The sequence below is a fragment of the Cibotium barometz genome, chromosome 34, assembly GCF_041138505.1.
Source record: "Cibotium barometz isolate CiBa-2024 chromosome 34, ASM4113850v1, whole genome shotgun sequence".
NCBI classification, from domain to species: domain Eukaryota; kingdom Viridiplantae; phylum Streptophyta; class Polypodiopsida; order Cyatheales; family Cibotiaceae; genus Cibotium; species Cibotium barometz.
Window position 1 is genome coordinate 30,610,179 of NC_141079.1, and position 15,145 is coordinate 30,625,323.

General features: G+C 43.3%; 1 protein-coding gene across 2 annotated transcripts in view; it reads right to left on the bottom strand.

The window, feature by feature from the left end:
• The window catches only part of LOC147618897 (protein RETICULATA-RELATED 1, chloroplastic-like), an 83,599-nt gene extending 74,048 nt beyond the window's left edge, over window positions 1–9,551 (bottom strand). The window contains exons 1-3 of one of the 2 annotated variants that reach the window (XM_086774001.1): window positions 8,823–9,551; window positions 8,572–8,670; window positions 8,162–8,382 (exon numbers count right to left, since the gene is read on the bottom strand). In XM_086774001.1, the coding sequence (XP_086630127.1) occupies window positions 8,162–8,382; window positions 8,572–8,670; window positions 8,823–9,446 (944 nt within the window). In that variant the 5' untranslated portion in view covers window positions 9,447–9,551. The remainder of the gene's footprint in view (window positions 1–8,161; window positions 8,383–8,571; window positions 8,671–8,822) is intronic. The other variant, XM_086774000.1, reaches the window with a different exon arrangement.
• Between the last annotated feature and the right edge of the window lie 5,594 nt (window positions 9,552–15,145).

Genomic DNA, 15,145 nt, shown 5'->3' on the forward strand with positions numbered 1-15,145 from the left:
GCAAGCCTTTGAATTCACTGAATCTCAACACTCTCCAACAACACCAACCACGAGGACCTTTCAGCCCCTCTCAGAAAACTGAGGTAGAAAAGGGGCTGGACAGCAGCAAGCAGAACCACAAAATCCACCATGAAGCACCCAACGGAAAGGGAGAGTAGCCAGAGAAGAAGCCGAACCAACAATGCCACTTATCGGGCTGCTCCGGATGCAAAGAACTCTCCTCTAACTGCTGTCCAGGTGGTAAAAGCAGCCCACGGTTCACTAACAGCAGCACCAAAATTGCTTAGGGAAGCAAAAAACACAACCCCCTCAGGATTGCAACTTGACTCTGTGCGGAGAGACCGCAGGGGGGCAGGAGCACCAGAGAAGTAAAATGCAGGTACAGCAGAATAAAAACGCAGCCAACTGATTATCTCCAAAAGAAAATGCTGCTAGAAGAGGGAAGAATTTCACAGAAGAGGACAGCCAAGACCTTGGGCAACTGATACCATGTTAGACTTGCACAATGCGGAAGCAAACAGAGGAGAGAGGGAGAGATGGCCAAAGAGAGAAAGAAAAGAAAGAAAGAAAGAAAGTTATATTAACGTCTACGGAAGATCCCAAGGGCCTATGAGACCAAAAGTAATACAATGGTGCCATGGATATACTGAGCCATGGAAAACTGAAAGAAAAAGTAAAATGAAAACATCTGACAGTACATGTGATCAACAAATGATCCTGTGTAGAGTGAGGTATGCTGTGATCAGCTAATGTCGATACCCGCCTCGGCCAGAACCGATCTGATGGTGGAGTGAATGTCAGGCCTCTATGATGGGAGCGTGGCATGTCGGCGGAGAACCTCACGAATCCATCTCTGTGTGGTGGAGGGTCCTAATGCTCTGGGTCGGGGACGTCTAGCTCGCAGAATGGATCGAGCTCTCTCACTAAGAACTCCTCTGGGGCGTGGAGCTGGAGCGTGGGTACGGGTGGTGGGCTCTGATGTCATAGTAGAGAAACTGTTGTGGGCAGTAGATTCCGATGTGGATGTATGTACCACAAAGAAATCTATGATGGCTCTCTGTGAGGTGTCCTGTCGGAGCCGGGGCTGTCTCTAAGCATGCTGCCTCAACACTATATCCCTATGTTGTCTGAGCTCCATCAAGTACATGCCCAAGCACCTTTGATCCTCAAGCTGTATCACTCGTGTGAGTGGTCCGAATCCCTCTCGGAAGAGGCAATGGAATCTCCCCCGTATCTCATAGTAAGCCGGGCAACTGAGCATATAATGGGCCTCATCCTTTACTACTCCTGTGATGCATACTGTGCATGTCCTCTCCTCATGTGGGATATCCTCCGCTCTGCCAGTCTCTACTCTGAGGCGGTGGGAGGATACCCTGAGCTAGCCGATCGTGATACGCATGGCATGTGACATGTGTATCTGTATGTATCCCGGGATCTCAAAGAATCCATCCTCGGAGAGTCTCAAGAAGTGATCTCTGTAGAACTCACACTTCTTACCAATCTCTGACGGAGACACCCATGTCTGGTGTATGTGTAGCCCAAGTAGATCTAACCGGATGATCCGGTTGATCTCCTGACATGAGAGATCAAGGTATGGGGAATCCAAGCTATACTAAAACAGGGGGAGACGGTCCATCTGTATGCCATGTGCATGAAACCACTCGACTACCTCAGAGTACCATGCATGTGTCAGTAATGGTGGTGGCCGTGTCGCTGAGGAGGAGGGCAGTCCAACTCGTGTCAATCGCTCCCTCTCCCTCCCGCCGTATAATTGTATAGAGGACTCTAGTGCTAGTCGTGGGAGGTGATCTCTGTCAAGCGTGTATACATGCTGAATATAAGTGACAGTCTGAAAAAGGGCATCTGTAACCAGTGGGGCCACCCCAAACTCTGCATGTAGAATGTCATGTGGTACAGATGGCTTACTCTTGATCATGCGTGACAACATCATCACCTGTAGCCTCTCTATGCTCCTCCAGTGATCCTTCCCTAGGCCTGGCCCCCAAAGGGCTGCACCATACATAGCCGCTGGTCATACTAGAGTATCAAAGAGCCACACTTAGTGCAGGGTTCTTGGAAATGTGCCTAGAAACACTGTCTCTCCATACGGGCTAGGGAGGCATGCCCCCTCGCAAGTCGGTCAGTGTGGCAGCTGTGGTCATGCAAAACAAAGGGCCTATAAAAGTGACTCCTAGATACACATACTTCTGCACAATCTCCACTGGGGCATCTCTGTATATGAAAGAAAATCGTGAGGCGACTACATAAGATGTGTTGAAGACCATAACCTTGGTTTTGCCCAAATTGACCGTAAGGTCTCTCTCCCTGCAAAATCTATCCAATGCATTTAAATGTTTCTGTAAACCCTCCGCTGAATCTGAGATCAAGACAATGTCGTTAGCATATAGCAATATGGGCACTACTATCTGAGCCGATGGCGAACCTCTCCCTCTGAAACTATCCACAAATACTGCAATCTCATCAATGTATAGCCCAAAGAGTGTAGGTGAGAGTGGGCAGCCCTGCTTAACCCCAATAGTGCTACATATATCTTCCGAGGTCCCACCGGGTGCACGTACTCGGCCGGGTACTGCCTCATATAGAGCCATCACACCCCATATCATCTCATGTGAGAACTAGAGCTCCTGCAAGCGTCCTATCAGACGAGATCGTGCCACACGATGATGATCCACGCGTCAACCTCCACGCGGCGACCTGCCTCTTCAGCTCCGGCACCCTTCGCCTTATAAAGAGGCGATTCGCTTTCTCCAAAAACGCCAAAAGCAAGATAACAAAACGCATGCTTATAAAAATAATATTTTTAAACCTTCAAAGGTTATTAAACCTTATAAACAATAAAATTTCCTTTTGTCCCCTTTCACACTTGGGCTGGCCACCATCTATGAGTTTCCTTTTCATATCCAACTAAGGCCTGTTCACACTGTCCGTGCCCGTGTCCGTGCCCTTGCCCACCTGCTTGTTGTCCAGAGGAAAAAACACAGGGTCGTAACATGGTGTATAAAATGATAAAAATGCAAGGAAAAATACCGGAAAAATCCTAGATAAATCCTGGATGCTATCAAAGGTTCTTGCAATGACGGAGTCAAAGGCTTTGCGGAAATCCACAAAGCAGCAATACACATGTCTCTTTGAGGACCTCGCCTCCTCTATGATAGCCCGTAAAGTAAAGATATGATCCAGCGTGGAGAAGTTTCTCCTAAAGCCTGCCTGGCCTAATACTCTGTTTCCCATCCTCTCTGCCATAGAGCTCATCATGTCCTCTAGTACTGCCCCATAGATTTTGGCCATTGTGTGACCAATCATGATAGTCCTATAGTTACATGGATCCGTGGGATCTCCTGCTTTGTGGATGGGGACCATGGTGTTGGTAGTCTAGGAGGGTGGGAAGCCTTCACAGAGTGCTCTGTTAAAAAGAATGGCAAGAATGGGAGCCAATACGTGCTGCCCGTGGGCGAAATGTTCTGCGCGTAGATCCTCATGATCTTTTGCTCTCCCATTATGCAGCTTTTTAAGAGCCCTAGTGACATTGGGGGAATCAAAGAGATAAGATGATGTAGACCTAGGGATGTGACATTTGTGGTAATGGCTGGTTTGGCACATCATACAGCTGTCGTGCATAGGCCTCCCAAAGGCTAGGATTTGTGATAGGTGTAGGTGCTCTTTTTTCTTCCAGAATGCGCCAAGGTTCTGAGTTGTCCTCGCTCAAAAAGAGCTGGTATAACTCTTGTTCTCGTCTGGCGAGAAATGCCCGTTTCTTTTGGCGAGTGAATGTACGGAAGATGCGTTGCATCTTATGTGCTGAAATCAGCCCATGTTCCCTCTCGCGTAAGAGGCGAAACCTGATGGTTTTGCACTCTTCATCATACCATCCATTCTGGGGTTGGGATCCCACTGGCAAACTTGTTGTGGAGCATGTGGTGTAGGGGAAGCTGGTGTGGGCAGAGTCATGGATGATGGAGGAAAGTTGGGATGTGATGGTGGAGATAGGGAGGGATAAGTCGAGAGCTGAAATGTGGCGGCTGAGGTGGTCCTCATAGATGTGGTCAAGATCATGATGGAAATGAATCCGGGTGAAGGTGGTGACAGGGGGTGTGGGTGTGGGCGGTATGATGGGGCATGCGATCGTGAAAGAAAGTAATGCGTGGTCAGCTAGTATGGGGGGAGGAGGGATGGTGAAGTCTAAGATGTGTGGTATAAGAGCGGGAGATCCCATGAGGTAATCCACCGTACTAGTGCCTCCCCCATGCGGAAAAGATTAAGGCCGTCTGACTGCGGCCATCTGGACAACCCATTATATATAACCAGCTCATGCATAGCCCCCATCTCCAAGAAGTGTCTACCATATGATGTTGCATTTCCCATATCCTCGTTGGCCCTCTGGAGGCCCATCTCAGCCAAGTCAATTTCTGACAACATAATGGCATCTCCCTAGAAGTCGTATGTCTACACTTGTTCCCCTTTTGTCCGTGCATTAAAGTCTCCTAATAGGAGGACCTCTCCCTGCTGGGAGAACTCTGCAATGTCTGCAAATAATGGCGCATAGGGAGTCTCCCCTTTCTCTGTCAACCTGCATGCATATTCTGATTTCTCTGGTGGGAAGTAGCATACTGCAATATGCATCACTCTCAAGCCAGGCCTAGCTAATCGCATCCACATAAAATGAGCCTCCTCACGTGTCTAACCATTGTGAGCATGCCTCTCAAATAAGGACGAAACAAGCATGCCACTCCTCGAGCCACGCACCCCTCTCCCCCCCCCCCAGTGGTGTGTGTTTGTCCTCTGAAAGTAGATTCCCATGTATAACCCTCCACTTTGGGTAGCCCTCTCTCATGACTTTGATGCGATTCTGTGTAGAAGATAATATCCCTATCTGTGTACGTCTCTGTGAAGCCTCCTATGTTTGACCATAGAGTTCCATTGCAATTCCATACTCCCATCCTCAATGCTTCTATGGTCTCATAGGCCCCGCACTGTCATGTGGGGCATTTATCCGTGATGATGACTCGGTCATCACGATAAACCGCCCATTTTCCTACCTTGCGGGCTTCCATAACTTGAACCATCCCAGCTTTCCTGTGTTCCACCTGTAGGGGGGTGAGGTCATCTCCAAGGTATATTTTTGTGGTTCGGAGGGTGGCCCTCTTCTTCAAGAAAGCCAAACGAGCCTCCGTATAGCATCTACAAAAGGTGTGTCAGTGAGGCCCATTTGTCTACATAAAGTCACCATCCTCTTTTGGTGAGTTGCCCGCTTGCAAGCTTGTTACTCGCACATGTAGAGCCCTAGATTGGCAACGCTTCTCTTCCTCAAGCGTGGCCGTCATGATGGATGTGGCATTCGGGGTGTGGACTGTTTTCTGATTTTTCACAACCTCAACCCATTTGGAGGTTTCTCCAACCTCTTCTTTGGTTGCCTCCATGTCTTTTCGGAGGCCTGCATGCTCCTCCCGGAATCCTGATTTGGCCTCTTGAATCTCTGTTGTGATTGCCTTCTTAGCCTTCTCTAGTTCCGCCTCAAGTTTGGCATTGGCGTCTCGCAACTGGGCAATCTCTAGAGCAAGAGCTTCTTGTGTGGCTAGCTCTCCTTCCTCTTTGCCATACTTGTGCATCTCTTCCTTGCATAATTCCATACATTTCTCCATGCATGCAGCCAGGCATGCATCCTTCCAGGCTCCATCTCTTGTCCCATCTCAGCTTGCAGCTATTTGTACATTTCCTCTTGAGCCTGTTCACTCTATCTTCAAAAGGGAGCACCATTGTCACAATCACCCAACCCAAGCTGTGGTCAAGGACACGGGAGAATACGAGAGCCGGCCCGATGCGCGATCGGGTAAGGGCGGGAGTGGCTTCTGGTTGAGGGTTCAACCATTAGTCCGGGGTAGGGACATTCTACATTACTAGGACCAGGCAGAACAGAGCCTGCCCAGGCGGGAGAGAGGGCAGCGAATAGGGGCGCAAACAGAGTGCGCAGAGGCGTCGCGGACAGGGAAGGCGGCAGCACACAGAGGCGGCGGCGGGAGAGGAGGCGGCAGCGGGAGAGAGGGTGGCAGCAGGGGAGAGGGTGGCGAACAGCGGCGGCTGCGCACAGAGGCGGCGGCGGGAGAGAGGGTGGCGAGCAGCGTGGCTGCGCACAGAGGCGGTGGCGGGATAGGAGGCGGCGGCGGGAGGGAGGGAGGCACAGGGGGCACACAGGAAGATGCAGGCGAGAGAGAGAGAGAGAGAGAGAGAGAGAGAGAGAGAGAGAGATGTCAGACAACGATCAACTTGTATTATAGCAAGAGGTTTACACAAGGCTTATACTTGCCAACAGATGGGTGGAGACAACCATGCGCTGAGAATGAATGTAACACATGACATGCACATATTTTAACATGACTGCATACAGTAAAGACAGGAAGAAAAAACCATCTCACAAACCAAATGACAGTGTCACGACATCAGATCTGATCCAATGTGTTTGACGTCCAATCTCACAGGTTCCCACCCTCACCGGAACTAATACCTCTGCAGCCAAAGGATTATTACCAATGATTGCATGGATTGCAGGTGTGCAACATAATGTTAAGTATTCAGGTAAGTGATGTAAACAGTATAGAGATGTACACAGGAATAAATCGAAGACCACCAACATTGCACATGGGCTAAAATGTGGGTCCCTCTCTTAGCAAGCAAAAGTGTTTGGCAGTGTTTTAAACCTGTTAAGCTATCTCAAATCATCATGCCACGAGCAACCAAACAGGGACTTCTTGTACATCTCGACTGCTTAGTCAAGGACACCTTCTCCTCATAAAGGGGACCTTACAAACTAGACCTAGCGAGCAACCGCACAGTTACAATGTGAGGTTGAAGAGTTGATTTCCAACAAGAGATCCAAGTCGGCATGTGTGACACACGAAGCGAGTCCATACCATTAGGGTATTGGGTTTCTGGAGAAAGGCCATCAAATTTAAGCTTGCAAGTTTTCTTGTGCATGAATGCACACATGGACACATGCACACATACGTTTGTGCACATGCTTGCAAATACACACGCACACACACAAGCGGGTGCATACTTGCACACAGAAAAGGAATATTATGGCCACGAAGAGTCAATAATATGTTGACAACAAGGACCGTGGGCATCCAAGTGTGATCACTGGTGAGGGATTAGATGTGAAATTGTGCAGGCACCAAAGGTTCCCCAGTCAGAGCAAGAGAATTTCACTGCTACCAGCTCCCAGATTTTCCATATAGCTAAGTTTTGATGCAAAGTTTTGGGTCGGCCAGAGCACTTGTCAGGTTCACACAGGGCATTGTAGAAGTCTTCTTGTGATACAAAATACCCTAAAGGGGGACTGGCTTCTTTTTTATATTTACACAGCATTCACAGCACAGTCTACACTCGTGATCAATTGTGCACAGCATTCTATCTTGCACTGTTTCAATCAAGGTGACAAGGTATAGCTCTAGCCTGTTACAGTGGTATCAGAAGCAAGTTTTCATTTGAGAGTAGGTGGTCCTCACCCTTAGAGATCTTGTTGTTTGCTTGATTTTTGGGGCCGTGATGCTGAGTGACAACCGTATCATTTATCCTTAACCCAGTACAAGGCATCAGAGCTGTTGTGAAAAACGTCTCTGATAGGTACACAAACAAAACAATGTATCCCGGGTAGTCCTGGATTTGGTCTCTCACCCCAGAGTGAAAAACGTCTCTGATAGGTGCACAAACAATGTATCCTGGGTAGTCCTGGATTTGGTTGATTTGGTCTGTCACCCCAGAGTGAAGTGCTCCCCAAACCCACATTTGTTACCCTCCACATGTTTGAAGAGGTCTTAAGGCTGGTAACACATAGCTCCCCGGACATCCAATGGGCTGGGACTTGGATGGATCCCACCAATGGGCACACCCTATATGCGTAACCAGCATAAGGGTCTGTGACTGATGAGTCGGATTCATCAATCCCACTCCGGTCCACTTCACCTTGAGGAGAAAGAGGCCCATGCATCTCTAATCCAGGTACTGAATAAATTCTGATAAGAGGTCCAAAAATTGCAAGTGGCAGACATGATTTACATCACATTGACAAGTTTAAACTTTTTGGTGCATGAACAGACATGCAGACATGCACAAGCACCGCCATCCCATGAGACCAAATTTTTACCTGCTGGGCAGAGATCGAATTGCCTGTGAAACCCGAGACACGAAGCCAGTGGAAGGAGCTGTCTTTTGGAACTGTAAAACTGGAGCTAGCATGCCAACTAAAGCAGCACCTACAACAACACCAACCATAAGATCTGCCATGTAAAGCTCAAACTCATTCCAAAAATCATCTCCTCTTTTTTGAACTTCAGCAATTGTTGCACAACCAGAGTCAATTGCAATCTGCAAACACAGTGCAAAACCAAAGGAGCTGAGATAACTACATCTGCACCCTAGACACATTGCTACATTGTGCATTACTTGCTTCTTGATGCACAATTTTTTCTTGCTTCTTGTAAGTCTACACCTCTTTTTCTCTCATAAAATGAAATGCACAATCCTTGGAAATGACATATTTGATAAAGAAAAAACCTCTGTAAGTAACTTGAAGACAAAACGTCGGTCTGCCAGCATGCGGTTGCGTAGCATGGCACTAGCACGAAAGGCTGCTCCTAATGGCCAGTTAGCACCCTGGTGGGAGAGGAGACAGAATGATCAGCATGTCCTGCACCTTCTATGTTGAGAATAAAATCATTTTTACTACCTAGTAATGCAGAATTAAGGGCAACCAGAGTTGCAAACACTGTCATTTCTCTTCAAGAAACAGGTTAGGATACTGATACCTGAAGATCAATGAATTGAGTGAGGACGAGGCTCCGTATGCCCACAGTTCGGGCAGCCTCTGCCATGTCTGGTGGAAGGGTCATACCACGGGCTTGGAGTTGCTTGTTCACTTCTTCAGAGTTCAAAAGGCCACCAAACCCCTCATCCTCTTCCACAGAATCGTCCCCTTTACCACTGCCATCTCCATCTCCATCATTGCCAAACTTGCCATTGTCTTGTCCACCACCATTATTCTCACCTCCTCCTGTCTCAGTGTAGGCTTGCTGCTCTGCAGAACTGCCGTCAAATTCTTCTTTTGATGGAAATTCTATTGAGGAATTGCGTGTAGTTCCAAGCTCCTCTGAAGCAAGCTCAAAAGAGCTTTCGGGGCCATGTGCTCCATGGCATCTGATACTAAGTACTGTTGAAAATGAAGAGCATGATGGAGCTCCATTACTGGAGGCCACCTTGGTTCTTCTGAACATCAAGCTCTCAAGCTTCTTTTCACAGGCTTGTGCTCCAAAACCTAATCTGCATTCTACGTGCAGGCTCTGCAGAGTGCTGCCATGCCCATCAAGGGAACTGGGAGGGCAAACATTCAAGTGGTTAGGGGCAGGGCAAAGAGAAGAGGACAGACAAGCCATATAGCTGCTTTTGTTGAGCACTGCTCTCTCTTTGCCCTTGTTACAAAATAAGCAACTCTCAACAAGTTAGCCAAATTTGGGCCAATGGAGGGAGAAGCATAAGAAAGAATTTCAAAGTTGAGTTCAACTAAATATGTATACACACACACACACATTGGGGGGTGTGATAATGCAAAGGGTGTGTCATGGACTCATGATAGTAAAAGTTATTTTTTTAAGTTTTGGGTCTGCCTAGGAACTGTTCTCAAGTCTTCAAAGAATCCTACCCCTGGCCCAGCTCTGTACAACATAGCATTAAGGCTACATTCAAACTCTAACTTAGCATGGTCACAATTGCCCTTTAAAAATAAAGAGTTTCTTGGGTGGAAGGCATCATTGTATAAGGAATCTCTCTCTCTCTCTCTCTCTCTCTCTCTCTCTCTCTCTCTCTCTCTCTCTATATATATATATATATATATCTATATATATATATATATATATATACATACATACATACATACATACACACATGCGCGCGCACACCCACACACGTGCACATGCACATATACACACAAATGTCATGCCAATATAGTGAACCCTTCACTTGTTTATCAACTAAAACACATGGACTGTTACTATGTAAAATTTAATAAAGCAAAGCCTCAATTTGAAACTAAGAAAATCGAAGGCTTGTAGGATCCACACCAATCCATGCGAGTCAACTTGTTAAAAAGAAGTTTAAGAAAACTTTCAAAAACCAATGTCCTAAATATTGTTTATGTGTGTTGTTAAACTTGGCCTTCATATTATAGAGCATGAAAGATGTTTTTGGGCCTCTTATCATAGTAAGTGCTTTACTTCTTTTTTTACCCTCCATAAATGTGAACCTTTATCTGATTAGACTCCTTCTCCATTGCTTTTCTTTTCACTATCAAAAAAGAAAGTAACTGTTTATGAAATTAATAGTAAGTGCTAACATGATCCAAATAAGGTTCCAATCTTCTCATGACCACACAAGCTCCTTATTGCTTTTACTCAATTATTTGTGTACTAAAAACCAAAGTGTTCCCAAATGTATGATCAACCTTTACTTCACTTTAGACAAAGCATCATTACAATGGTTCCCAATTTATTTCCCATATCACTACGTTATTAAAGATGAGATTTTGTGCCTTCTTTTTTGTATGGAAATATATTTTCCATACACAACCCATACTTCACATATAATAACCAACTTAGACACTAGACATGCTATGAATAAAAGCGAGAAAGTCGTCGACATGTGCATGATCACACCGACTTTATTAGGATAAGTTATGGCCAAAAGGTACAAACTTGTGCAAGAAAAAGCAAATTATGCAAGAAGGTACAAATGTGTGCAAGAAAAAACAAAATATGCATGTTGCCTCTAAAGTGAGCAAGAACATTTATGTGGTGTGATTACCATATTACTATGTCTAAGCTTTGAATATCAAAGATTATACGCATGCCCCAAACATGGTGTGTCAAACATCCTAGATTTTCTTGATAATCAACATGAGTGTATGATAAAGCACCCTTGTAATACCTCCATGTTTAAGGTAGTTAGTCATTTCATTTAGAACCACATTGCAAGCATGGCAATTCTCAATGACACAACTTTTGTATTGCAATACATATTCCAAGATAATCTGACATTAATAATATGTTTTTCTTTCAATAAACAAAGACCAAACACATTATCCAAAAAAGGAGATCAAGTTTCCAATCAAATTAATGATAAATTCAATGCAAATACTAAAAGAGACTCTTGTGTTTTATCAAATAAATAATAAATTCAATGCAAATACGAAAAGAGACTCTTGTGTTTTGTTTCTAGAGATTCAACATCAACATTAGAGTGACTCTGTAATAAATTGATCTACAAACTCTAGGAGGGTGGAACCATTTACATTAAGAAATGATTTGCCACCACTAAATGTGTTAGCAAAACAAACCACAAATCGACTTTTTAACCATTGCATACTAGGAAAATAAAATGTCACATAGTAATAAATAACCTAAATGGAACCATTTAAATGGCAAACTTGATCATATAGCAATAACCTAAATGGAACCGTAGAGTAATACCCTAGATGGCAACCTGATCAGAAAGCAATACACTGTATGGAACCATTAAAATGGCAAACTTGATCATAAAGCGATAACCTAAATGGAACCATATAAATAAAGAAACAATTTGTCACCACTGAGTGTGTTTTGCTATAAATTGCCTTTTCAATGTTAGCAAAATAAACCACAAACTGACTTTTCAACCATTGCATACTAGGAAAATAAAATGGCAAACTTGGTCACAAAGCAATACCCTAGAGGAAATAATAAAAGTTGCATAATCAAATAATGAGATTAACACACACGTGTAGCAAACAAGAAAGACATTGCAACACTAGGCAAAAAAGATATATGTTATACTTCAAAAAACCCATCTAGGATACACCTGCATTTACTTCAAAAATGGCAAGAAAGATATGTGTTATACTTCAAAAAACCCATCTAGGATACACTTGCATTTACTTATGTTTTGGGTGAAGGATTGAAATTTTACTCAAGTACCTAATCAAACCAGGCAAAGCTCACAAGGTGAAGCTATAAGCTCTAAAAAACCATCTCTTGCACACACATGAGTGCTACTTATATGCAAAATATGCAATGATGTATTGAAAATTGTCTCTCACCAAACCCGATTCCTTTGTTGGTGGATAGAAAACTAGGCATGAGAGGTAGCATTGTAAATGTTATGGTACATGCAAGAAAAACCCAAATAATATTATTATGTCTAGCTATAGTTATGGCATAAAATGTGTAACATAAAATGTAAGCTATCGTACACACATACTTACATGGTGGGTGATGTTTGACATAATGCAATCTTTACGTAATTTATTGAGAAGACCAATATATATTTAAATAATAAATGGATGCACTGTCTAAGTTGAGTGCTCCTTCAAAAACCATAGATCAATTATAAGTGAAATGAAGGACTAAGCAAGATATATTTAAATAATAAATGGATGCACTATCTAAGTTGAGTGCTCCTTCAAAAACCATAGGTCAATCATAAGTGAAATGAACGACTAAGCAAGTAATACTCTAATTTACGTTAAAGTGGAGATCAAGGTAGCAACACACACATTTATATAGCAAGCAAGGAGAGATAAATAGAAGTATAACACTTAATGTAGATTAATGAGAATGAGTGAAATACAAGTGAAGTGACATGATAAGGTCACTTACACACACTCATAAAGAGTGTGTATATACAGTTGGGGAAAAAACCTCCTAAAGAGGGAAAAAGTGGCTCGGCCCATCATTAGCATATGTCCACTCATCATCACTATTATATAAATGGCTACCAATTTCCCCTATAGTAATGATGTGAATATGTGTGGCTGATCAATCCTCAAAGGGCTATAACCATAAGCTAGCCTTGTGAGAGAGCCTTCATGAACATATCTGCCACATTATCGTGTGTAGAGACATAAGCCTTGCTAATCTCTTCTCCAATGAGCCTCTCCCTGACATAATGATAATGCACCTTAATGCACTTTGCGTGAGCATGAAACACTTGGTTCCTTACAATGGCTAATGCACTCTAGCTCTATCAGTGAAGATATTGGTGGAAGACTGTTGTGGGGGGAACTGTTTTCCAACACCAAGATCTTCCAAAAGGCATTTGATCCATACACACTCCATAGTCATTAAAAGCTTCCTTGTATTTAGCTCCATAGCTCAAAGTGTCCACTGTTGCATGACTACTTCTTGCTGAGCCACGATCTACACAAATCACCAAGGTGAAAGCAAAAGCCACTAGTAGACATTCACATGGCATAACATCTAGCCCAATCGGAATCACTAAAAGCACACAGCTAAATATCACTCCTCTTAGCAAAGAAGAGGCCAAGGGATTGAATGCCCTATAAGTATTTGAATACATGCTTGGTAGCCAGCTAATGCTTGCTTTCGAGACTATGTATAAGCTTGCTCAACTTGGAGACCCCAAACTAAATGTCTAGCCTCATATTACATAGATGGATGAGGCACCCAAAAACTGACTGATAAATTGATCCATTAAATGGTTCACCTACATCCTAATAAAGACTAAGCCTAGCACTTGTCTCTATTGGTGTAGCAACATGCTTACAGTCTTCAAGAAACCGTGTAAGAAGCCTCTGTATTGTTATATGCACATTATGTGTGCATATAGTAGGAGGCTAACCCACATTAGGCTTATGAGCATGGGAACAAGCTCTAGTGGAGCATGGGTTAGGACTAACCTTAAAGGTTAAGGTTAGGGTCAGGCATCCAAGGGTCACACATGGGAAATGGAGAGTCAAGAGTTACTTGAGGGCCCTCCTATATAATAGGGGCATGGGGCACACTCAAAGGGGATTGGGCTAGGTTATGATATGATGTTCTCTTGTATAAAGGATTATATCTACTCACCTACCATTTCACACTATAGCTACATGCTGTTGGATTGGAGTTATACCTTTGATGGTATGGGACATCAAGGTAAAGGTATGATGTACTTCATTATAATTCATGTGTGCATCCCTTGCGCTTGGGGGTGGTCGGGTGGATGAGTTTATGCTTGATTTATGCATGTTTATGCATAACAATTATCTAGAGAGATCTTAGGGTTTTAACAGTGGTATCAGACCAATCTCTAGTTAATTGTTGTTATTTTTTATTTCTTATTATAATTTTTAGCATTTTTTGAAGTAAAATTTAATATTTACTAAATAAAAATATTATTTTGTTCATTTGTTTGATGATTATCACGTGGTTCGTCGTCGATATGGCGGTTGGAACGTGTGTTTCTTCTATTCAATGGACGAATCGATGTTGCAGGGGAATTCCGTGAGTTTAATGCTATTTTTTCTTATTTTTATGGTTTAAAATAAGCATTAATGGAAATTTTTACAAAAATACCATATATTTTATTGCGGATATTTTTGGTAGAATGAATTCCCTGAATTTTTATAAATTTTAGAAATTTTTTCCTAATTATATAAAAAATTTTAGAGGATTTTTTATGGTTTAAAATGTATTTTTAATGCATTTTTGCGGGTTTTCCGCGGATATTCTTTTGATTTTCTGCCAAATTTCTGCTAAAATGCAGAGTGGGGTAGTCAATTGATGCATGGAATGCTCTCCCGTGTGCGTGGGATCCTCTTCGCCTCTCAAATCTGAGTTTTTCTCTTATTTCTTCTCTCCCGCGTGTAAACGCGGGAAGCACAAATTGATTAAAGTAAACTTTAATTATGATTAAGGTAATCTTAATTAAGGCTTAATCCTATCTTAACAGAGAGAAGAGAAGATGGGGTGGAGAAAGAGAGTATGTGATTTGGAGATGGAGAGGAGAAGAGAAGAGAGAGATGGCTTCTCTCTCTCATTTTTTTTCGCACAAGCGGGGGGGAGCACGTTGCAGCGCTGGGCGAAAAATTGCCACCGCCCAAAATTGATTTTTGTAAGGTTTAAAAAAGCCTTAGTTAAAAAAAGTTCTTTTTTAAAATTAAAAAAAATATATAAAAAGAGTTTTTTTTAAAATAAAAAAAAAGCTTTTCAAAGCTTGGAAAAAAGCTGGAAAAAAGAGAAGAAACTACGAAATTTGGGGAAAACAATTCTCTTGATATTTCTGAAAATTATTTTCTTGAAAACTCTTGGCTTTTCGCATTCTC